This window comes from Lepisma saccharinum, chromosome 9 (genome assembly GCF_977018435.1).
Source record: "Lepisma saccharinum chromosome 9, izLepSacc3.1, whole genome shotgun sequence".
Lineage (NCBI taxonomy): Eukaryota > Metazoa > Arthropoda > Insecta > Zygentoma > Lepismatidae > Lepisma > Lepisma saccharinum.
The window spans coordinates 53,940,670-53,965,805 of NC_139237.1; the positions used below are offsets into that span (position 1 = coordinate 53,940,670).

Sequence of the window (25,136 nt, forward strand, 5' to 3'; positions counted from 1 at the left end):
CGATTGGAAACAACAAGCTCAGGGTGATTTGGTTCTGGAATAGAGGTAATCAAAAGGTTCTGCAACATCTTTTTGGGAACAGTGGGCTCGCAGTGTTGCTAACCCATCCCACGAAAATTTTACCATATGCTATTTTACAGGCGAAGCTAACCTACAAATAGTGAGTTGGCAACACTAACTACGATCTATGCTGTATATTTTTTGTAGCCTTCTAAGATGATAACTATGCAGTGAGATGGAGAGTTGGTGACAATGACTACGATCTAACACATGCTAACTTTCAATAGTGGTGCAGTGTTGATGCTCTTTTTAACCCCCCCCCCCTTCTGTCTTTTCTAGCATACTGATCTATTGCATGCTAACCAAACCTTAGGCAGGCTCTTCTCTTGTAATGCCACGGACGGAAACATGCATACCTCTGTCCCCCACATGTATGTAATGCGATTTGGGAGAAGGGGGCCAATTAACCTTACAGCTGGCAATGTTTCTATAAATAACAATGCCTATGAACCTGTTTGGCTTCAGGAAGCAAGCTATGGAAGTGCCCGTCCAGCCTACGTCGTCGTCGTCGTCGTCGTCTAATAGCTAATTGCTAGACGTCGCATATTGTTAAAATATCTTCTATTTGTATATTTCTCATACCGCCATTATGTTATTGATTAGTTTTTTTGAAATATCACCAATTAGCTTACGCTATTTGAGCACAACAGTATAAGAGACTAATTGGTGCATATGGTGATATGGGAGTATGTAAACAGTATCATCGATTCAGATAGATGGATCGAATTGATACGGGGATATTTTGCATTTTTCCGTAATAATAAATTAATTTTACGTTTAAAAAAATACTGTACACACACACACACACCATCACACACACACACACAAGCATATATATATATATATATATTATATGCCTCACTTGGTCGAGACAGGTAGGTCTAAGTGTGATCTATCGTGAACTAAACTAACCTCACTCACCCACCCGTATAGCCTTACAGAGTAAAGCAGATGTGACTCAAAGGCAGAAAGTGGTGCATAGCTCTGATTGGTCGTGACAGGTCCATGCACGATCTATCGTGAACTAAACTAACCTCACCCGCTCACCCACACACACACACACACACACACACTATGCCTTACATAGTAAGGCTACTATTTAACTTGTAAGGGCTGACGGTTGCTGGTATCTTGGTGTTTGGAGTCTAGTTGTGTGGGTCAGTAGATTTTATAAGTATTCCGTTTCTGGTGAAGACTATTTCATTAACTGAAGTTCTTGGCACATGTTTTAGGATTTGATTTAGGATATGTTTTGGCGTCTTGTATTTGGCGTCAAAGTTGGTGAGCAGGAAGTTATATAAGCTGGTATCTTGGTGTTTGGAGTCTAGTTGGTTTGCATGTGCTGTATTTGCTGCATCTCGTTGTATTGGTGATCGAGATCGTTGTTGTTGAGTTGAGGTAATCCTTCATAGGAATTGCGACGTCGGTGTTTGGTGGAATAGCTGGACGTTTGCATTGTATCATTGGTACTTCGTAAATCGAGCATCGTCTCGGAGTTTGGACGGTCCGTCCGTTTAGTACCTCCGTTGAAGGTTTTCAACCCTTCTCGCTGTCCTAGCAGCGTTGAAGTAAGACCATGATGCATATCAGAAGACCACAACCGTTAGTTGTTTTTATGATCCAATGGAACAAACGCAAATCCTGTGGAAAAAAGGCTCAAACTTAAACCAAATGACAACTCAATCCATTGAAGCAATTCCAAACTAATTGTAGAGTCCAGGACAACCAAAAAGAGGAAGGATGAAGCTAATAAGTGAAAACAGTTTAAAAAAATAGTGTAAGTCGTATGTCTGCTCCACTCAACGTGTTCAACTACAAGGTTCCTCGCAATCACCTAACCCCCGTATAGGCACAATTAGTACCGTTTGTCTGATCCAGACTTACGGTTTCCACCGGGAGCAATTGGCCCACGATGCATGACACGAATACCTATACCTGATGACGTACTGGTGGATAATAAACCTTTTCTCGAGCAAGGCCTCATCTCCAGGAAGCTATCAACTCGCGGCAAGCCACGGCACCTAGCGACCTGTTGAGTGAGATAAGTCAAGGCAAAATGGATAATAAACCTTTTCCTGGTCACACAAAAATAGGCAATAATTAAGCTGGAGATTTCAATGAACTTACCGATCTCTAACTACGCACTGGTAATGATCAGGGTGGAAAGTTCATACGAACTAACCGATCGCTGATTCATATTGCAGATAGTGTTCAATAAACCTTGGTTTGGATAAAAAAAAACCTCTTCTCAAGCAAGGCCTTATCTCCAGGAAGCTATCAACTCGCGGCAAGCCAACTCAGGCTGGAAAGTTCATACGAACTGACCTATCTAACCGGAAAGTTTCTAAACCGTAGTTTGGATAAGAAACCTTTTCGAGCAAGGCTTGCCACGTTCTATTTGGCATGATGTCGGCTTAGCTCAGGGTAGAAACAAATGATACCTAGGGCTATTAGGATTAAGTAATAACGTTTAAACTTGAAAGAAAACACAAAGTTTACCCACTATGGAAGGTCCAAACCGAAAATATATTCTGGAAAAACATCTATACAATTTATATGCTGAATAGTATTCTATTTATTATTCAATTTCATTTAATTGTTAATAAATTTATCTTATCTTCTACGTTGTAATGATTCTATGGATTATGATTCTTCTTCTCACATTCCACAGGCTTCTACTTTAGGATTTTACGATTCTGAAAGGCTTCTTCTTCTTTCAATCAATCATTGGAAACTTCTTCTTGCAACATTAAAAGGCTTCTTCTTCTTTCAATCAATCATTACAAACTGCTTGTTACATGGTTGAAAGGCTTTTTCTACTTTCAATCAATCATTGGAAACTTCTTCTTATAATGTTGAAAGGCTTCTTCTTCTTTCAATCAATCATTGGAAACTTCTTCTTAACTTCCATTTACAATCAATCATTGGAAAATTTCTGTTATTGGCATATAACTTGCAAGCATGTCATCTTTATACTATCTCCTAAAGATGAGTCTCTTTTCTTTCTTTTTTTCTTGGGTCTTCATCATTGCTTCCTTTACTGTTATCATAAATGCCCTGTGCTGACGTTGATTCGTCGATAGCTACAAGCTTAAATTCCTTCTCTCTCCTTGATATGTCATAATGGAGACCTAGCGGATCTTGGTTAATAACAGGAGGTTGAATCGTTTCTCCGCCAACTTGTCGTCGGCGTTCCAAGATGAATTCACGTACTCTTTGCCAGCTCTCTTCCCTCTTTTCTTTGGCATAACGACCTAGTCAAAGAACTATACTCGAAAAAGAAAATTTTAGGGGCGTCTAATCTTAGAAGTAGCGCCGCCTCCTAGGCCAAACCAAAGGGAATGTACTACGGATCGCTAACATGAGGCGCTCACACTGGCCCAGTGCTACTAACAGAAAGCGCAGCCGGAAAGTGCTTCAGGGCGACTAACTTATAATAGCGCCTCCGAGGACAGACAACCAATAACAAAAACTGACCACTTTCTCCTTGCCAGAGGTAAGTAAAACGATTCTGATTCACAAATCAGAAAAGGACACATTTTCATAATCATTTCCTCGGTTATCAACTTTTCTCAATTTTATTCATGTTAATATATACTTTATCTTAATAGTTTATCATTTACAATCTGCCTATTCTTTAAGATACATAATTTTGTATTATTCATTCATTTCTTTCCTAATTACTATTATATACAGTGTGTCTCACAAAGGGATTTACACTATTTGAATGTTAATAACAGAGAAAGTATTACAGATAACCTGTTAGAACTTTTTGTATCTGGATCTGTCATGATTAGAGCCTGTTGCCATTCTTTTTTTTTATTTCAATTCAGTTGCCAGTAGTGACAAGTAATTGACAAGATGGCTGGGAACCTTTTTGTTGAGCAACGGAAGTGGATTTTATAGTGTTTTTGGAAATGTGAGAACATGAAAGAAGTGCAGAGACGATGGTGGGCAGAATTTGAGGTATGGACTTCTTTGGGGTGTAACGTGAAAGTTCGCCGGGTGCTTTTCTTTAGTTTAATTGCGGCTGGGCCTCATCGTTATAATATTTACCTTAAGGCCGGGATCTAATTTATAAGCACCTCGGTAAACGTCACAAAATCAAACGGGTGGAGGTTAATGTTGCGTTGTTCGCAACACCTCAAGTTACTACGAACTTCAGTATCCTTTGTCTTCGGGATTGTAAACAATTATAGAGGGGGGTGGTCAGCAAATGGTCGACAAAATACAAATTTGACCAAATGGTATTCGTAAGATCGAGCAATGTAATAACGTAAATAGTACAACTATTCAGCTTCCAAAAATGCGTTACGCAACGTAACAAAAAATAATTTATGACACTCCAATACCACTATACTACTTTCGCTATTCTACAAATATCACTAACTACGATACCTGATGTATTCTTGCGTACATGCATCTTAACCGCATGGAGAATTGGGAAGGTAACTAGCGTTAATTATGTCAAGAAATAGGCAACTGTCCAATTTTAACAATTTTAATAACAATGCAACCTTTTTTTTTTGGCGTTGAACAATCAACAACAAATTTTGAGGTTAACCCCTCCCTTTTGTAACAGCAAAAACCAGGTTAAGTCAATAACTACATTAACCAATTCAATATTTGTTTTCAAGTAACATTCCCATAAAATTTAAGTCAAGTACAAAGTTATGCCCTTTTTAAATACGCATAAAATCGCAACATCCACACAATTTGTGCAATAAGAATTTTCACCGCATTTATCAATAAATGCCTATGTTTTCCAACTCACAATATTAATCAATTGTTCAACAAGACGATTTCATTAAGAACAACGCCTCAATTCATGTGCAAAAAAAAAAAAACTTATAATTTTATTCAACTCCCGTTTCTATCCAAGCTTAACCTTCTTGAATTACATTGCTTAATCAAAAACGTTTCTTACACATTTAATAACAATAACCACCAATTATTATTACTACAGATTCATAAAACTATGGACAGTCACATTTGAAATAACGGCGCAAAGAATTTACAAAAATCTTTTGTACGAGGAAGAATGTTTTTTCCCTAGATGCTCATTCCCAAACAGCGTAATTTATCGCCTTGTGCAGTTCGACAATAATTTAATCAAATCTTATTATCAAAAAAAAAGAAAGTAGGGGGGGTGGGGGGATTAAATGGCGTTGGCTAAGTCTTGTCGCGATTACCTCAAGTACGGATTTGCGACGTACTTTACGAATGCCAACCCAAAACTTTTCTTAGTAAAAAGGAATGTAATGGCGTTCCCAAACATCAAACAGTAAGCAGTTTTGCACTCGCGTGTTTCGTATTATCATTTTTAACTTTTGTTCACACGTTTAAACTGGGTGGCGAAATATCACGGTCTCGTGATGAACCATTACTTTTTACGATGAGCGGTATTCAGATTAGCAATTTGTGAGCTTTTACCAACTCGAGTAACGAAAGATTTATTTTTGCAACATGACGCGCTTCGTAAGCGATTCACACAATTCGTAGTCAAATAAGAAAATCAGGTTTTTTTCGTCGCACTCCTATTCATCACAAAAATACAACAAAATCCACTTTTGCCTACCTTGTTTTGATTGTGGCAACTTTCTCAGTCCTGGAAAAAGGACACGACTTCCTTCAATTAACGGCAGTCAAATCCACATTGATGAGTGCACGCCTCGGTTGGAATTCCGAAGTAGTACGTGTTTCTCGATATCCAATATGACTTCCAATAGCAGTTTGTCAAATGGCCTTTTTTCAAACTCACGCGTCCATTTCACCAACTAGGTACCATATTTACAAAATAATACTTGCAAATTTTACAACAAAGTTTCTCGAATTAGACTTAACGAAGCTCGGCAATTTCATCGCGTATTACGATTAACAAGTCAGACAATCAAAGTTCAAACTTCGTTACCGACGACGACATTCTGCAGAGTAGAGTAGAAAGTTGTTGGTGGTACCAAACGCAATACACGACTAAGTGCTCTACACGTACATGTCTGCACACTTTTACTTCCGTTGAACCAGGGGGCGTGATTTTACGATTGATAACTTGCAAATGACTAGTAGAGCCATCTGTCGTGAATCGTAGGAATTGAATAATAAGCGATTGTAGGTATATCGCGTATTTTGAGCGTAGCCATTTCCAACCATGAAGTTGGAAGTTGTAAGATTTATGTGAATTAACTTGCCATAAATCGTTACAAATTCTCCCCCCACTGGCAATAAGAAAACAATTCGCGCGTGAGCATCTTTACAAATTTGGAACCTCTTACAGTTAGTATCCACAAACACATATTTTGCATTTAAATATCCAATTAAAGAATTATTTACAACAAACATAAGAAAATTATAACATGATATATAGATAAATATAGATAAAACCTAGGTAATAACAAATATGAATATACGAACACATATTAATATACATGATGAAAAAAAAACTAATGGCGTATGCACAAAAAAACACCAACAAGGAATTACAATTCCAAAAAGACTAGATGGAAAAAATTGACATGTATTATATTAACCTGTGTATAAGCATAAAAATCACACAGTGACATTATAAGAATACACACATATATATATATATATATATATACAAATAAATATGACGTTGGTTCTGAAAAAAGACAAAGCGTAGAATATACATTATTTGAATACATCCAGTATAGAATCATACTATTGACAATGTAGTTGCATACACGAAGACCAGAAGAATGATGCAAAATGAGTAATAATCCGTACGTTGTCCCAAAATATGCCTGGATCGATTGTGGTTAAACAATTTTGTTAGACGAATGTTTCCTCCGAAAAATACATGAAAAGAAAAAATAACCCTAAATTAAAATAATGAAAAGAAGAAGATATAGGAAAGAAGGAGGAAAGATTGATTTGAAAAAAGGGACATTTACGGAATGAGCATCTTTAGAAATGTACTAAGGTCATGATTAAACATATATGCAAAAAACAAGTGAATTTAATTTTAAAGCCTAGTAAACAGAAAACAAACAATCAAATCATCAATTGTAAGATGCCGTTTTATGAAAATTGATTTTATGCAAATGGTAATTGTAAACCATATTATAAAAATGACATATTAAAGGCATATATTATTAAAAGAAATTACATATATACATTATATAATAAATACCCGGATTTCACTATAAGAAAATCCTTAGGAAATCTATACACTAGTATGGTCAAACAGAGCATTAAATATGACAAAAAAATTATCTGAAGAAGGAAACATTTAACAACTAGAACACTCATACATATATCCATCAAAACATGAGTTGTATATATTCTATGTACTGTCAGTACCTATAAATATATCAAGGTTGCGTACGCATTCTGGAAAGTCTTAGTCGACAAGAATTTACTTTGTGTCCAGCTTTACGGCAGAATGAACAAATTAATGGTGTTTGAGGTCTATTTAATGGTGATGGAGTAGTCTCAACAAATCGAGCATCTTGAGTGTGAGGAAAAGAAACATGAGGTAAACGTGGATTACGGTTGTCATAGAACTTCTGCATTTCCATGGGAGTAATTTCTTGTGCCATACTTAACAACTCCGGCATGGAACGAGGACGGGAGAAGAATAATAAGCAAGCAGTAGTAACCGCATTAAGATGTTGCAAAATGAAGGTCACGAGAATTGAATCCTCCCAATTAAGTGCTAAGGCCTGTGCAGAATTGTTGACATCTGATACGTAAACATATAAAGTTTCGTTAGGATACTGAGAACGTTTTACATGATGATCAACTAAGGTGGAATAGAGGGACATCGGTACAGACTGACGCCAAATGTAAACCTTAATGTCCCACCAAGACATATATATGTGTCGGCAAAATTGATAACCATAATGAGTTAAAAACTCCCTTGGTACGTCGTAAGACGTTTCGCAAAATCCATTGGAGGGTAAATTGCTGAGATGTCACTAAACAGTGTAAAGCCTTCATGAAGGCGAATAAAACATCATGAGTTTGTCCATCACCGATTGGGATGTCATCAATCGCAAAATTTAGATTACGGATGTCCATTTTGTTCTCCAGTGAATTAGCGCAAGATGGAAGCGTTAAATGATTAGGAACAACCGACGCCTGCGGCGAAGGCGAGGCAGAAGATATAGGGTTTGGGATTGCAGTTGACAAAGTTACTAGTGGGTTACTATAAGTGCAATTAGTATTCGCCCCAGATGCCTGTACTAAAGATGGAACAGGCCGCGTGAATGCCAAAGGAAAAGGAGAAGGATGAGAGGATGGAAAATAAAGACCTTGTAGAGGTGGAGGGTTTGGGAGCGAAACAGTATCCATTGGAGACACGATAGTCACGTCTTCTTTAATGGGAGAATCCGGGGGTGCCATATTAAAAAAAATTATTGATACGTTACAAAATTTCAAAGGTATGAAATCAATTACAAAATCCCCAAAACTTTATCTTTTAGGATTGATTTAAAAAAAAAATCTGATAACTTTCAAAAAAAAAATTTTTATGTCTGTCCCCAAAAAAAAAAAATTCCAACCAAAGCTCTGCTGCCAGAAATTTTGTAACGTGAAAGTTCGCCGGGTGCTTTTCTTTAGTTTAATTGCGGCTGGGCCTCATCGTTATAATATTTACCTTAAGGCCGGGATCTAATTTATAAGCACCTCGGTAAACGTCACAAAATCAAACGGGTGGAGGTTAATGTTGCGTTGTTCGCAACACCTCAAGTTACTACGAACTTCAGTATCCTTTGTCTTCGGGATTGTAAACAATTATAGAGGGGGGTGGTCAGCAAATGGTCGACAAAATACAAATTTGACCAAATGGTATTCGTAAGATCGAGCAATGTAATAACGTAAATAGTACAACTATTCAGCTTCCAAAAATGCGTTACGCAACGTAACAAAAAATAATTTATGACACTCCAATACCACTATACTACTTTCGCTATTCTACAAATATCACTAACTACGATATCTGATGTATTCTTGCGTACATGCATCTTAACCGCATGGAGAATTGGGAAGGTAACTAGCGTTAATTATGTCAAGAAATAGGCAACTGTCCAATTTTAACAATTTTAATAACAATGCAACCTTTTTTTTTGGCGTTGAACAATCAACAACAAATTTTGAGGTTAACCCCTCCCTTTTGTAACAGCAAAAACCAGGTTAAGTCAATAACTACATTAACCAATTCAATATTTGTTTTCAAGTAACATTCCCATAAAATTTAAGTCAAGTACAAAGTTATGCCCTTTTTAAATACGCATAAAATCGCAACATCCACACAATTTGTGCAATAAGAATTTTCACCGCATTTATCAATAAATGCCTATGTTTTCCAACTCACAATATTAATCAATTGTTCAACAAGACGATTTCATTAAGAACAACGCCTCAATTCATGTGCAAAAAAAAAAAACTTATAATTTTATTCAACTCCCGTTTCTATCCAAGCTTAACCTTCTTGAATTACATTGCTTAATCAAAAACGTTTCTTACACATTTAATAACAATAACCACCAATTATTATTACTACAGATTCATAAAACTATGGACAGTCACATTTGAAATAACGGCGCAAAGAATTTACAAAAATCTTTTGTACGAGGAAGAATGTTTTTTCCCTAGATGCTCATTCCCAAACAGCGTAATTTATCGCCTTGTGCAGTTCGACAATAATTTAATCAAATCTTATTATCAAAAAAAAAAAAAAGTAGGGGGGTGGGGGGATTAAATGGCGTTGGCTAAGTCTTGTCGCGATTACCTCAAGTACGGATTTGCGACGTACTTTACGAATGCCAACCCAAAACTTTTCTTAGTAAAAAGGAATGTAATGGCGTTCCCAAACATCAAACAGTAAGCAGTTTTGCACTCGCGTGTTTCGTATTATCATTTTTAACTTTTGTTCACACGTTTAAACTGGGTGACGAAATATCACGGTCTCGTGATGAACCATTACTTTTTACGATGAGCGGTATTCAGATTAGCAATTTGTGAGCTTTTACCAACTCGAGTAACGAAAGATTTATTTTTGCAACATGACGCGCTTCGTAAGCGATTCACACAATTCGTAGTCAAATAAGAAAATCAGGTTTTTTTCGTCGCACTCCTATTCATCACAAAAATACAACAAAATCCACTTTTGCCTACCTTGTTTTGATTGTGGCAACTTTCTCAGTCCTGGAAAAAGGACACGACTTCCTTCAATTAACGGCAGTCAAATCCACATTGATGAGTGCACGCCTCGGTTGGAATTCCGAAGTAGTACGTGTTTCTCGATATCCAATATGACTTCCAATAGCAGTTTGTCAAATGGCCTTTTTTCAAACTCACGCGTCCATTTCACCAACTAGGTACCATATTTACAAAATAATACTTGCAAATTTTACAACAAAGTTTCTCGAATTAGACTTAACGAAGCTCGGCAATTTCATCGCGTATTACGATTAACAAGTCAGACAATCAAAGTTCAAACTTCGTTACCGACGACGACATTCTGCAGAGTAGAGTAGAAAGTTGTTGGTGGTACCAAACGCAATACACGACTAAGTGCTCTACACGTACATGTCTGCACACTTTTACTTCCGTTGAACCAGGGGGCGTGATTTTACGATTGATAACTTGCAAATGACTAGTAGAGCCATCTGTCGTGAATCGTAGGAATTGAATAATAAGCGATTGTATATCGCAGTGGCGTGCGGTGACATTTAAACTAGGGTACGCAACAAGTGGCCAACCGAAATGAATTATGGGGGCCAGAACCGCCCCCCCCCTGGCCATCATGTTATTCAGAAAATAACTTTTTTCTAGAATTTTATAATGGGAAATTTCTCATCCTTGTATCAATATCCAAATGTAACGAGGTAAAATATATGTATGATATTTTATATTCGCAAATATATTCTGATAGTAGCTACGTAGAGTCCAACAATTCAACTTTGATTATTTCCTTCATGCAGTGCGATGAACATTGAACGGGAAGGAAATGGCTCAATAAGGCCAACAATAAAGTTTCATGGTTTTTCTACTCAGTCAATCACTCTGTAGAGATATTTTTTCTTCTTCTCAAAAATCAAAATGACTAATATACTGCTTACCATCCTTCACAACTCCTGCCTGAAACAATTTTTCCAAATCAGGAACAGACCTTCTATTTCGGATTGTTTACACTTTTTTCGTAAATTCCGAAAATCCCTTCTCCAGTATGTCATCAATAACTCCCGGTCCCCCTATTTTATCACTTCACAGCACCGACAAACAATAGAGATCCTGTAATGTAAATAATATGAACGAAACACTCGCTGCAAATTTCACACGACAGAAGAAAGCAAAAGTCAACCTCCCACAGTACGTTGTGTCCGGTCCGCTATGCCCGAAAACCACGCGTTCTTGTGGACGAATGAATCGGAGTTGCCAGTCGACAAAGTATTTTGTAGAAGGGAGATAATTAAGGACAAGTAGAAAATACGTCAGCATACATCCCAGAACACTTCAAAAGCTAAACTACCGTACATCACTTTGCAATGTCTGGCGGAAGAAGGGGGGCTCTTTCTAATCCCATTGTAAGCATTGTGTTTTATTATGTTTTTCTTTTATCATTCATTCATATCGTTGGGTCAACAATCAACACCCATGCTATGGAACTCAAAGGAAATGTTGATCCCGAAAGGAGATAAACAGATACTCTCATACTCTGAGAATTGTGCGAAACTTGCAAATTGTTCACATATTTTCCCCTCGACACAGTGACAGTCCATTCTGGTCCTCACCTCCCTATACGAAAAAAAAACTTGCTACCTCACATAAATATTTTACATGTGATAGTTTACGCGTATATTAAATATGATCGTCCACCACTACATATTCTTGCCCTCCTGTCTGATTCCTGTATCACTTTTTATAATGTATTTTTATTGCAACCCAACAGTGATCTATCTACGCGTGGCTGCTAAATGCTAGTAAGCTAAGCATTCCAGAAAAAAATATGTTGACTACTGTCAACACTGCATACGCTGTCAAAATCTTGGGTACCCTCGATGCTTAGAACCTGGAAAGAAGTGGGAGAGAGGGTAAGCGCGGGCAGACCCAAACACGTGGTCGGGCTGATATAAGCCAATGGGGTTACCTTCCGAATTTCTAGGGTACCAAGCAGAAGAACAGCGTCTTTCTGCGGAAATCGGCAGGAACGCGGATCGGGTGGGTGCCGAAGTCACAATCGGGATCATTCGGGACTGCCTTCAGGAAGGCAGCAGCGTGTTCGTGCGGAAATCGGAATTTCTTGCAGTTGAACTGCTTTCGGAGCGATAATTGTTGAATTTTCATGTTCGGGGAAGACGAAAAAATGTTTATTTTTTCTTACTGTGTTGTGGGTACGCAGTGAGTACCTTGCGTATCCTGAATGCACGCCGCTGGTATATCGCGTATTTTGAGCGTAGCCATTTCCAACCATGAAGTTGGAAGTTGTAAGATTTAGGTGAATTAACTTGCCATAAATCGTTACAGGGGATCTTGTGAAAGTTTATACCACTGCTTCCATCCCTCTTTTGTCCGATACTGATTTCTTCCTGCCACACCGTCCCAGATCACACACAGTTCCTTCCCTCTCAAACTTGTCGTATAATTTCTTAATTGTTACACGTGACGGTGGTGCAGTATCAAATTCTGCCCGCCATCGTCTCTGCACTTCTTTCATGTTCTCACATTTCCAAAAACACTTTAAAATCAACTTCCGATGCTGAACGGAAAGGTTTCCAGCTATCTTGTCAATTATTTATCACTACTGGCAACTGAACTGAAATTAAAGAAAAACCAATTGAATGGTAACAAGCACTAATCATGACAGATCCACATACAAAAAGTTCCTTCAGGTTATCTGTAATACTTTCTCTGTTATTAACATTCAAATAGTGTAAACCCCTTTGTGGGAAACTCTGTATACAATCGTCTTTCTTCTCTTCTTATCTCTACAATCTGTTTCCGCCTTCATACTACAGCGCGCTGACATCTATTGTCGTTCCCGCGAACCACTCCATCTGGCGACTTGAACGTGTTTGCCGTTCTGGCACGTAACAAGCCTCATCTCCAGGAAACTATCAACTCGCGGCACCTAGCGACCTGTTGAGTGAGGTGAGTCAAGGCAAAATGGATAACAAACCTTTTCCTGCTCCCACAAAAATAGGCAATAATTTGGTTGGAGAGTTCAATGAACTAATCGATCGCTAACTACGCACTGGCAATGATCTGGCTGGAAAGTTCTTTTTTTTTTGTCTAACCGATCACATGCTGGACGTCTCGACGCTTTCCTCTTGGGCGGCTCTCTTCTTCTTCTTCTGGATCATCCTGGCGACTTCCATGGTAGTCTCGGATGATTTCCTTTTCTTCCTGGTATTCCTTCCTAATTTCCCTTTAGGTATCCCAGTTAATTTGTCCTCTTTCCTGGCTCTGGGATCCTAATTACTGTGGATTTTCTTTCACTCGCTATGCTGCCATCTGTTGTCGCTTCCCGCAACTGCTGCTACTTGGACCTCTCCGGCCTCCTGTGTCGCCCTCTGGAGTTCAGCTTGGGAAGTTCCGTCTCTTGGACCTTGGTCTCCCGTCTGATTTGTTGCATATAAGTATGAAAGATTTACATATTAGACATATTAATTATTACAACGATATTACAACATAAAAGGATATAAAGGGTGTACATGTCATGGATATATATTATCATAAGGGTAAAGGAATATATGTCATTATTGGGTAAAGTAGATGCTTCCCCTTCATCGTTATCTCTTCTTATTTCTCAGTGTTACCTGTGATAGGTAACATTTGTAATACGATTGGTCTGATTTGTAGGCTAATGCCAGTTTCCATTAATTTAGTGAAGCTTGCTTAACGAGATAGTATAATCTATCTATGGAATGATTATGTAATTGTTAGTTATATCTGATATAAAGAAATTGATTGAGGTTTTAATTTCCAGTAACTCATATGATTACGTTATTGCAGGTTGCAAAATCCCACTAAAGCGAATGTTAAATACAGGAAGGCTATATTTGAAAAGATTGCTCAGGCATCATACTCCAATTTTGAAATTTTAAAAGAACTTCCGCCTGAAGTAAATATATCTGAATTTTTAGTTACGGTAAGTTGCACAAGAGTATAAGAAATAGTTATAACTACATTATTAGTAATCAATGATGTGCCCAATAAATTTTTTTTATCAACTGCTCCTCTGATGGAGATTTTCAAGACGAAACTACGGAGCCAAGGGTTCTAAATTATTATCCTTAATGAGGCATGGAAATATAATGAATTTGGTCATTATTTATCTCATTCTTTCATCATATGTATTGAAAAAGCCTCTCGACTGTTTTGTTTAAAAGTATATGTATCGTTATATGGTAGTTGCATTTTTTGAAAAAGTCACATATCGATGTAAAATAAGTAATTGTTAAACTTTTCTTATCCATTTCCAGATGATGGCTATAAATACCGTAAATCGTACAGAGGCTAAATCAGGATTCCTCGTTCCAGTAAAGATTCCTCTGCAAAGGTCACCGTTCGACGAGGGATCTTGCTTCAGTTTCAATTCAGTTTTTAGTTTTGTTCCAGGGTAAGTTCATTGATAACATTAACCTGATTCTATTGTTATAAGTTATTTTGAAGTACTTGCCTTACGCAATATTGAGGATATAGCGCGTTGAGAAGTTGAAACGGGATCCCTGCACAGAAGATTTGGATTCAAATCCTGACCTTTGTAAGTGTTCCGTTATCAAGTTAATCCAATGCTCATTTATCCTCACAATCGTTGCGATCAGGCCCATACCCAGGATTTTCTTGAGGGAGGGGCCAGATCCGAAAATGTGTATGTGCGCGTATATGAGTCTCTCTCTCTCTCTCTCTCTCTCTCTCTCTCTCTCTATATATATATATATATATAATAAGTGTTAGATTTTCTTTAATTCTTGCGTTCTATTAATAATGATCAATAAGATTTCACACTTATATTAATTAGTCTTGTATTCGTGTTTTATCTTGTAACGTTGCGATAGGGCCCGTACCGGGGTTTGAGGGAAGGGAGTTGATATGAAAATGTGGAATAAAGAGGAGATCAGAAATGCTGTGAGTTTGATTGAATTAGTTGATTTTGCGTTGCTCTCTGCCAAGTGTGTATAATCGCGACGATGAGGATGAGCAATGATATGATGAAATTGATGAAGAACACCTATGTCCAGGCTGAAATTCGGACCTGAAACCCCTGGAATCATAGCACGCTTTGCTAACCACTCCACCACTGTGGTCAGCGAAATGCTGCTAGAGTATGAGATATATCACCAATGCTATGATGATAATTTTACAGCTACAGCTGAACGTATAATGGTGGAGTTGGAACATCATGGTCCAAAGTAACTAAAAAGAAATGAACACCACCAATAAAACTACCCCAACCCATCCCAAGAATCAGCCACACAGTCGCTTACAGATAAGGCCTGCTACATGACGCATAGCGTAATCCTTTCTGCTTGCATTCAGTTCCCAGAAGTATTCGAACAGCTCTGTGCTCCTCAGTTTTCAAATTTTCTTAAATTTTCTTATACCAGCAACACTAAACAGCCATGATACTTTTATGTTTAGAAAATAATATTATTTTAAATTATATTATACGTATTAGCAATTATCATCATTAAGAACTGTAAATATGAGTTAACAAAAAAGGATAAATTTTTGTCAGTAGTAGCCTTGCATAAATAGTTATAAAACTGAAACTACCCAATATTGCGGACTGCAGATTTCTGGACCTTGCCTCTCTACACAACAAACATTCATCATTTTTGCAAGGACAAAAATTGAAATTTTTACAAATTTGAAAAATCATCGATGATATTATCGTAGCTATTAACAGATTCACATTTAAATTCTTCATAGGTCGAGGAGGGCATGGCCCCCCATGGCCGCTCCCCTGGGTACGGGCCTGGTTGCGATCACACCAAACGATATTGAAACCACAAATTTTCAGTGTTAATATATTTTACATTTCAAGAAACGTCACTTCACTTATGTAGATTCATGTGTGGGTGAGGCGCTGTAACACCCTTCTAGCTCATAAATTATTTATCTTAGAACATTATATGAATTATAATGGTTACCTCTTGTAGCAATGTCATTCCAACAAGCTATCTAATTTCACCATAATTTTACTATACTGTATATGTTTGTGTGTGTGTGTGTGTAAATAGAAGTGCTAAATGTAGATAAGTATTTCCTTAATTTGTAATAACAAGTTCAGAGAATAATATAGGCTTACTTTGTAGAAAACCTTTTGGGATTGGCTACAAACAATTGTCGAAAGAATCGCTCTCACCAGGAACAAATGATAAGACTTATTTAATCCTATTTGAATATTTTGCAAAGGTAAGTTACGTGTATTCCTAAATGAATACATTAATTATTCGTTTTGGTAATTAATTTCGAATTCTATAATTTTAAGGTAATATGCACCATTAATATTTGTTTAATTTCACACATATTATGTTCCCAGTAACGCTTCTATGTTACTCTTACTTCTCAATTTTACAGTTTTCCATGTTGAAAGTAATTCTAAATCATTTTAATCGTGGGATTTTATTGACCTTTAGATGATATTCCATTATCATCTATTTAATTGTATTTGTAGCTTTATTTCCTAAGGGGCTTAGTGTGGAGAGAAGGTATTCAACTTCCCCTTTGAGCCTATATTGGTTTTTGCGCACATTTTTGAGACTATGGTTACAAAGTGATTGGTTCGGATCCCACTTTAAACTGTAGGTCCAATCCCAATTAGCCTTACTGCGCATAAAGTGGACTTAAAACACAAACTCAATTAATCAATCCATGTTAAAAATCGAATCACTTGTGAATTCTGTTAGTTTTTTTTTAAAATAAACTGTTTTACTACTTTGACACTGTATTCGATTTAACGCATTTGGATGTATGTTTAATGGAATATAACTCAGTTTGTTCAGATAAATTAAGACCCTTTATGATTTTTTGTTAGTTTTGTCCTTTTAACCCCATATCGAATTCGATTTTGATTTTGATTTGATTTGTTTTATTTTATTTCGCTTTTTATGCCACTTTTGGCTAATTTTTGCAGATGGGGATGGTTAATGATATGATCAAATTGATGAATGGACACTCAGAAATATCCATGCCCAGCCCAGGATTTGAACCCGGGACCCCTGGCGTCGTAGCGAAATGTGCTAACCACTCTTTCTTTTATTCAAAGGAAATACCCCCTACACGGAGGTATCCCCCCCCCCATTCACTCTTTTTCTCACTTTTCAATTCTTACATTTTTCTTTGTTTCTTATAAACTGGACGAACACAAATACCCATGCCTTACCCGGGACTCGAACCCAGAACCCCTGGCGTTGTAGCGCGCTCTGCTAACCACTTCGCCACGGAGGTCGACACTCCGCCACAGGGGCCGGCCCATATCGAATTCTTTCGCATTTGGAACTATAGACGATACTTCATAGAAAGTGACTCATTTCATGTGAAGCATTTCTCAATTTTGTTAGTTTATATATATATATATATATGTATATATATAGTCCTTATGGTAGTTTATACTTTAGCCATGTTTACTGTTAAGGTATGCGATAATCCATAAAGAGACCAACCTGATACGCGTGTTTGAAAGTTTTCATGTTTCGTTAACAACGTCTCGAACAAGTCCTCGCAAATATATGTTTTATCGCTGTCAGCAACATGAAACACCTTTCTGGTGCAATGGTGGAAAGTTTGCACTTCATTAACGTTCTTGTACTGGGCGGAAAGTGTTAAATGCATTTCACCGAAGTTGAGCTATGCTCTCGAAGATGCACGGACATAATTTCACTTCACTGATTGGAAAAACTTGTCTAAATCACAGGTATCTTTCGATTGAAAGGTAAGAGAAGTTAAGATGTTGATATTTTCATTGTATTTTTTTAATTTGACATCTTCGGCCCAATCTAAATTTATTTTTTAGTTGTTCTTTGCATACGCTAATACTTTCTGGGTAAGTGTGAACTTTCTCTGGGGGGTCATATGAAAAGACATTTTACAATTGAGGGATCTGTGCAACAGTGGTCTAACCAGGGTTGGCAAAATTTGTGTTTTTCTTAAAAAGAACAAAACAAACTGTTTTTTTTGTTTAAAACATGTTTTTTTTGTTTTAAACATAGTTTTAAACATGAGTTAAAAAAACATGTTTTAAACATGTTTTAAACAAAACAAATTCAACCTTTTCCCAGTAAATTATAGTTAAAGTCGTTAAAGAGAAAAAATACTCATTTTTATGAGTACAATGGCGACAAGGACAGTTTATTTACCTTTGGAGATAAGGTTTACCATACTGCAGGGTAGGGGTGGGGGTACAGAATTTTTTGGGTCGGGACGGGGAAAATTCTCAATTTCCCGAAAAAGTCGGAAAATTTTCGGGACGGGATATGTTCGAAATTTCCCAAAGCTCTTGAAATCTCGAATTCTACATGTAATTTCCATCTTAAGTGCTTGTTTTTGCACTTCTGGTACAAAACCACAATGCAGAGAATGTCTAGAATTGACGACGTTTTAAAATGACCATTCGGAATTTCCAGACTGCTTGGGATCCCAAAACGTCGGAAAGTCAGGATCGGGACGGAAATTTTCTTTCCCGATCCCGGTCCCGACTTCTCGGGATCTCGCACACCTCTACTGCAGGTATAGGCGCCGACTCCATGGGGCTTAAGGGGGGGGTCGAGCCCCCCAATATTAACAATGTGGGGGCAGAGCCACCCAAATAATTTTGCTTAAGAAGATCTAATGTATTATTTTGCTTCTCTTGTAAAGTTTACTCTGAACTGTGCCACATGAACTTAACTTTTAATACACATTTAAAATTTTCTACACCATCAACTTTGGTGGACTAAAACCGCTAAACCATCAACTTTCGGGAGGCTATGACCAGAGACAGCAAAACGCATGATTTATTACTAGTATATACTAAGTATGTAATTATGAGTATTGTTAAAATTTTTACTAAACATGACTTTCAAAAGACGATGTGCATGAACTAGGGTAGTGGATGGGACGTTCGGGCTACAAATGGCTCTCGCATGACATTCAGAACGAGATCATTGATATATTAGGGAGATCTGTTTTGCGCTCCGTGGTAGCAGATAATAAAAGTCGGGAATATTTTGCTATTATGGTTGACGAAACTTGTGACATATCCAACCGTGGACAATTAATATTCTGCATTCGAACTGTGAATAGAAAAATGACATTTTTGAGAAATTCATGGGCTTTTATTAGGGGTGTGCGGGACGGGAAAAATTTTCAATTTCCCTACTGAGTCGGGAAATGTTCAAAATTTCCCGAAGCTCTGAAAATCTCGAATTATACACGTCATTTTCATTTTAAGTGATTTCTGGATTAAAAACTAACAATTTACGGTAAGTTCCAGAAATTGACAATGCAGAAAACGTCGAGAAATAACGACATTTTCAAATGAGCATTCGGTATTTCCCGACTGCACGGGATCCCGAAAATTCGGGAAATCATTTCCCGAAGTCCGGATCGGACTTTTATGAGATTCCGAACACTGTGGCCAAAACTTAAAACAGGGAGAGAGTGAGTCATTCAATAATTTATTTCAATGATCAGAGAGCCCCCCCAATAATTTTGACAAGTCGGCGGCCGTGACTGCAGGGACAAAAGTTGTGGGTAATAGCCCCCCTTTTTCCGCCACTACTGAAGTAGGTTAGGATTTATATTCATCTAAATTTCAAGAAACTAAATATTATAGAATTCCTATCCTCGTCCTGAAAAAATCACGGTAAAATATTTCCTCCTGCCTGAACAGTTTATATAGCAGAAAACAACCTGCAGTGTCATAATAGATTCTCCAGATGATTTTTTTCAAAGTACAAAATTATGTTTCCAAAAGTAAGCATCTGCGCTTCATTCAGTTATACAAACCAATGAATCGTATCGCAAAAGAAAAAAAATCACGTCACGATCAAAATCACGCATTGTGTATTCAGATATTAGTTTCCATTTCCAGCTTCCACCAATCTCAAACTTACAGGACGATACGAAACAAGGAACTGAGAAGTTTCGATTTCTACAGTAAAGCACGGGTCTTTCTTGTCGCACAACAATCTTGCTACCTTGTGCATACATTGCTAGCCTGCCTAACCTAACAACATAGGCATTTAGCCTAAAATTATAAAGGTTTCTCCTGTGACGTCAGAACATAAGGTTGCTCAAGTGTTGTGCGATAAGTGAGACCTGTAAAGAACGGATTAATTGACACAGATTCAATGAAAAACAGGGTTGCCAAACAAAAAAATTATCACAAACTATAAAATATCTACCACCAAAATGTGTTTTAAACACTTTGAAAAAAAACATGTTTAAAACAGATTGTTTTAAACGTTTAAAACATTTGTAAAAAAAACAAAGCCGTGTGTTTTAAACGTTTAAAACAAAGTGTTTTAAACACTTTTGTTTTAAACATGCCAACCCTGGGTCTAACCCTCTCCAACAGGCAAATTGAGATAATGCTGCCATCTGTTGGCAATTGAGGTGAACTATCTTCCTAGCAGGTGGATTAGACCAATTCACCACGTATATCCTGGTTAGAAGGCACTTATTTTTGTACCCGAACAAACTTCCATGTTGTTTGAGTGCAAAATTGGTCCAACCTCAAACTGCCAATGAGAGGTCAGTGTAATAACATCAAAGATGGCTGACGTTCATTGTGAAAGTGATGTCTCGAGTAATGAAAAGGAGGAAAATAATGTTGTGTCAAGTATTGTTATTCAGATGCTATAGAGCAAGGTACATATGTGAATATTGTTAAAGGACAAAAGAGTAGGGATAAACACACTCTTGAACTACAACATCTTCAGCTAATACCAAAATATTCCAATCCAAGACCAATAAACCCAAAGAAACTTAAAGATATTCATGACCTTTTGAAATATGTTCCACCCATTCAGCATTCATTTTACAATAGTCTGGTATCTCAAAATAGAACTGAGGAAGATGAAAATATAGAACATATGATGGTGGATGATAGTGAAGACATTTTTGACATTCCTGTTTATGTGTAGTACTGTGTAATCATGCACAAAACATACTGGAACAGTATGCAAAACTGTTGTGCTTTTGCTCGTAATGATACAGTGTATACTCTAAACATTTTATTAATACAGGGTCCGTTCTGAAAGTATAAGAACTTTTTATTTGTAAACAATTTATTGATGACAATTACAACTGCTGCCAATATTCTTCAATGTAGGCACCTTCAGCCTCAATACAGCGAGTATAGCGGCTTTTCCACTGTTCACGGCAGTCCTGGAAGTCCTTGACTGACACCCTCTTTAATGCTGCGGTCGTGGCAGCTTGAACCTCTTCAATTGACGCAAAACGCTTCCCCTTGAGCACCCTTTTGACCTTGGGAAACAAAAAGAAGTCGGACGGTGCCAAGTCCGGGCTGAAAGGGGGGATGAGGTAGCGTTGCCACGCGTACGTTTGCCAAAAACTCACCTACCAACAGCGCTGTATGAGCCGGCGCATTGTCGTGGTGAAGCACCCAAATGTCGGCGATGTCAGACCGGACGCGCTGGACCCTCTGTCGGAGACGCTGAAGCACTGTTTTGTAGTAAGTTGCATTCACGGTGGTCCCAGCAGGTACAAACTCTTTGTGCACGACCCCCTTCGCGTCGAAAAAGACAAGGAGCATTGTCTTCACCTTTGATTTTGACGAGGGAACGCGGGGGTGTGCCATTCTGAACTTTGTCTCTTGCTTTCGGGGTCATACTCGAATAGCCAGGTTTCATCCCCGGTTATCACTCGGTGGAGAAACGTTTCGTCACCGTCCACACGTTCCACAATTTCGCGGGCAATTCGCACACGACCCTGCATTTGATCGTCCGTCAAAATCTTCGGAACCATTTTTGCACAGATTTTGCGCATGTTCAACTTTTGGGTAACAATTTCAAAAACTTGCGTTTTCGCAATCATCTGGAGACTTAAACGCCTGTCTTTGTCTAACAGAGCTTTCACACGGGCCACATTTTCCTCTGTTTTTGACGTGGACGGCCTCCCTGAGTTTTGATCGTCCTCGACCACCTCCCGTCCTTCCTTGAACGCTGTGTGCCATGTGTAAACTTGAGTGCGGGACATCACTTCCTCGCCATAAGCCTCCCGTAGCATGGTTAAAGTCTCCGTAAAGTTTTTTTTTCCAATTTAATAAAATTTCACAGCGTAGCGCTGTTCTAAAGTGCGCTCCATTTTCACCAAATCCACCAACCGCAAATTCTCGACGCGACGTTTTTTCCGTGTACACAACACGAGCTATTGCACCTCAACCACTGCTCGCAGGCAACTGAGTGAGGCTTTGTTTTGAAGGTTAAGGTCCCCACTGCCACCTGGCGCAGCTTACCCGAACCTTCGACCGATTCTCGCACCGCGCTGCGGACAGTTCGGATACTTTCAGAACGGACTCTGTAGAACCACATTGTGCACTAAGTAATTACTTTAAATAATACTGTATTAAAACTTTTAAACAAAATATTAGGATGGAAATATGTTTCTTTGCACTACATTTCTTCAAATATTTGTTTTCTTTTCTCTCATGTACAAACACATGTCAGTGTAACAGTGGTCTAACCAAGGAACGGTGTTGCAGGTTCCTCATAAAAATTACAATATATCTAAGACTACTTAACAAAACACTATATATCATTGTAGTTAAGTTAACCAAGCATCATGGCACACACCACTTCCAAAAAAATTGGGATTTCCAAATTCCAAGAAGAACCACAATTGTCTAACTTTAACTTGCAGTTTCTCTATTTTTTAAAAATGTGGCTTAGACCACTGTTGCGCTGACCCCCTCAATTTCATTACAATTACAAAAAAAAAGTTTTTTTTTTTAACAGTTCGGTACAATGGAAACCATAATTTATCCTTCCATGGATGATAATTTTCAATATCTACAATCAAAAGGGTGTAGTCCAGAATGCATAACTTGTTTTCCAAGCCGTCGAGCGCTAGTTTTTTCGCCAGCATTGTATATGCTCCATGTCGCTTACTCACCCATTAACTTCAGAGCCTCCCCGATGGCGTAGTGGTAGCGTCATAGCCTTGTAATGAAGGGTCCTTATTTTATTAAAAGAAATGAAGACAGGGAGAAGTTAATCAAATAACATAGTTAAGAGTTTGAATATACTTAAGTATGAAGTGTGATAATAGTGTCAGACATAAGGGGGATATATGTTGTGTAAGTGTCTTGAGGCAGGGGGAAGGGTATATTGAGAGAGCATCTATTCTGGAAGCTCCAGGAGACGTTTATCCTGGGATTCGTCAGGCTAGCAAGGATATGAGAAAATAAGACAGACAAAGTGGGTAAGTTAAGAGTTCTGGATGTGTGTGTAATTCTATCTTGATTATGGTGAGATTCGTTTGGCATGTTTCTTTTCCATACTGGGTTCAAATCCTAAGTGTCCCGGGTTCGAATCCTTTGGATGTAATCTTAATTGATTCTCCCGGAAGCCTTGGTGGTCTGATGCGTCTTCTCGCAAACCCCTCCTGACGTCCAGTTAAGAAGATGGACAAATACGCGATTGTCGCAATCCTGACCTTGTTCTTCATCTCACTTAAACTCGACTCGGTTTCTTCACTAAATAACTCTTGCTGTTTCGTCACCGAATTTCCTGGCTTCAACTATTGACGTGGGCATGTGTGTTCTTGTATATGAATGTCCCTCTATCAACCCTTATCTTCCTCGCCACTCAACCAAAGAGATATAATAGTGATAAAAAATAACAAAAATAAAATAAAATTGGCAAATTCGTAGCTCATGATTTACGTCTTGTGGTGTAAATTTGTATCAACATTTGAAATATTTATTTGTTGCAGATTGCCATGCATTCCCCGTACGACGCTCCCGTTAAATATATATTGAGGGCAGACAGGATGAAGAGAGAAGATCTTGAACTTGTTATATTTTCCAGTTCTAAAGCTGTAAAAAATCTTTTTCTTTGGCAAAGACCCTGCTTATTTAGGGACGAATCACAGATGCAAGTAAAATTATACACTCGGAATTTGTGTATAATGGAATCTAAATTAATTTTCGCACAAAGGAAATGTAATTGCATTCCACCTATGTTCCTGTCATCAGGTAATCAAGTAGAGAAATATTTTTAAGTTGAATAGATTCTATTGAACTTTAAAAATAAAACATACACTGTGTAGAATTTATTATAGTATCATTATTCACAAATATTTTTATAGTTTACAACCTGAATATTCACCTTGTTTATTAGATTTCATTATTGAAAACGTATTAAATAATATTTGAATTCTTTATTAGCCTATGGCCTCTATCCTGTCAGCCAAATGGATTAATATACTTTCTGGGATGGTAGACTGTCATAACATGTCTTTTTAGTAATGTGAAATTTGTAAATTACCTTTCGCGTGAAATCTTAATTTCTATATATTGTTCTTGATCTATAGTTGAATGCTCCAAATTATCAAACTTGCAATGAACTTCTCACAAAATATGATGATGTTCCGCTACATTCGTCGCTCTCCAAATTCTATTGAAAATTGTCTTAATAATCTAAATGATGATCGGAAAAGAATAAACGAACTACAACAGAATCCGTAGAAGAACCAAAGATAATTGCAGACTCACAAAAATTAATTTCTGCAAGTCTCACTGCTTCCCAGAACAATGTTTTTTATGTGCGTTAACAATAACAATAATAATAATACAACGGTAATTTTGTCGGGCACGCAGGCTGCGATACACAATAAAAAAAATGCATCACGAACCTTCAACGTGGACTTCGGCTTCTCCTTGTGCACACACATATTTATGTAGGCATCGAGAAGGAAGAGATCCAAGGGAGTGCAAGCACCTCACGTTCGCTTATTTGAAAAGTTAGAACGCAATGGCATGTAATTACATCCTACACTACTACACAAACACTTAAAGTATAGCTGATTATTTCTTAAACTGAGTAAATATTGTGTTTTACAATAGTTAGGTGTGTTATAAACAAATGAATGTCGATATTTTT

General features: G+C 37.7%; 1 protein-coding gene across 1 annotated transcript; it reads right to left on the bottom strand.

The window, feature by feature from the left end:
• Window positions 1–21,792: 21,792 nt before the first annotated feature.
• On the bottom strand, window positions 21,793–22,260 carry LOC145992429 (protein GVQW3-like). Its single transcript, XM_083128812.1, has one exon. It carries the CDS (start codon window positions 22,258–22,260, stop codon window positions 21,793–21,795), a length of 468 nt encoding a protein of 155 aa, XP_082984938.1.
• Window positions 22,261–25,136: the final 2,876 nt, after the last annotated feature.

Bases quoted from the DNA above. Each gene is read 5' to 3' on its own strand.
- LOC145992429 (XM_083128812.1), bottom strand. From the start codon at position 22,260: ATGCTACGGGAGGCTTATGGCGAGGAAGTGATGTCCCGCACTCAAGTT.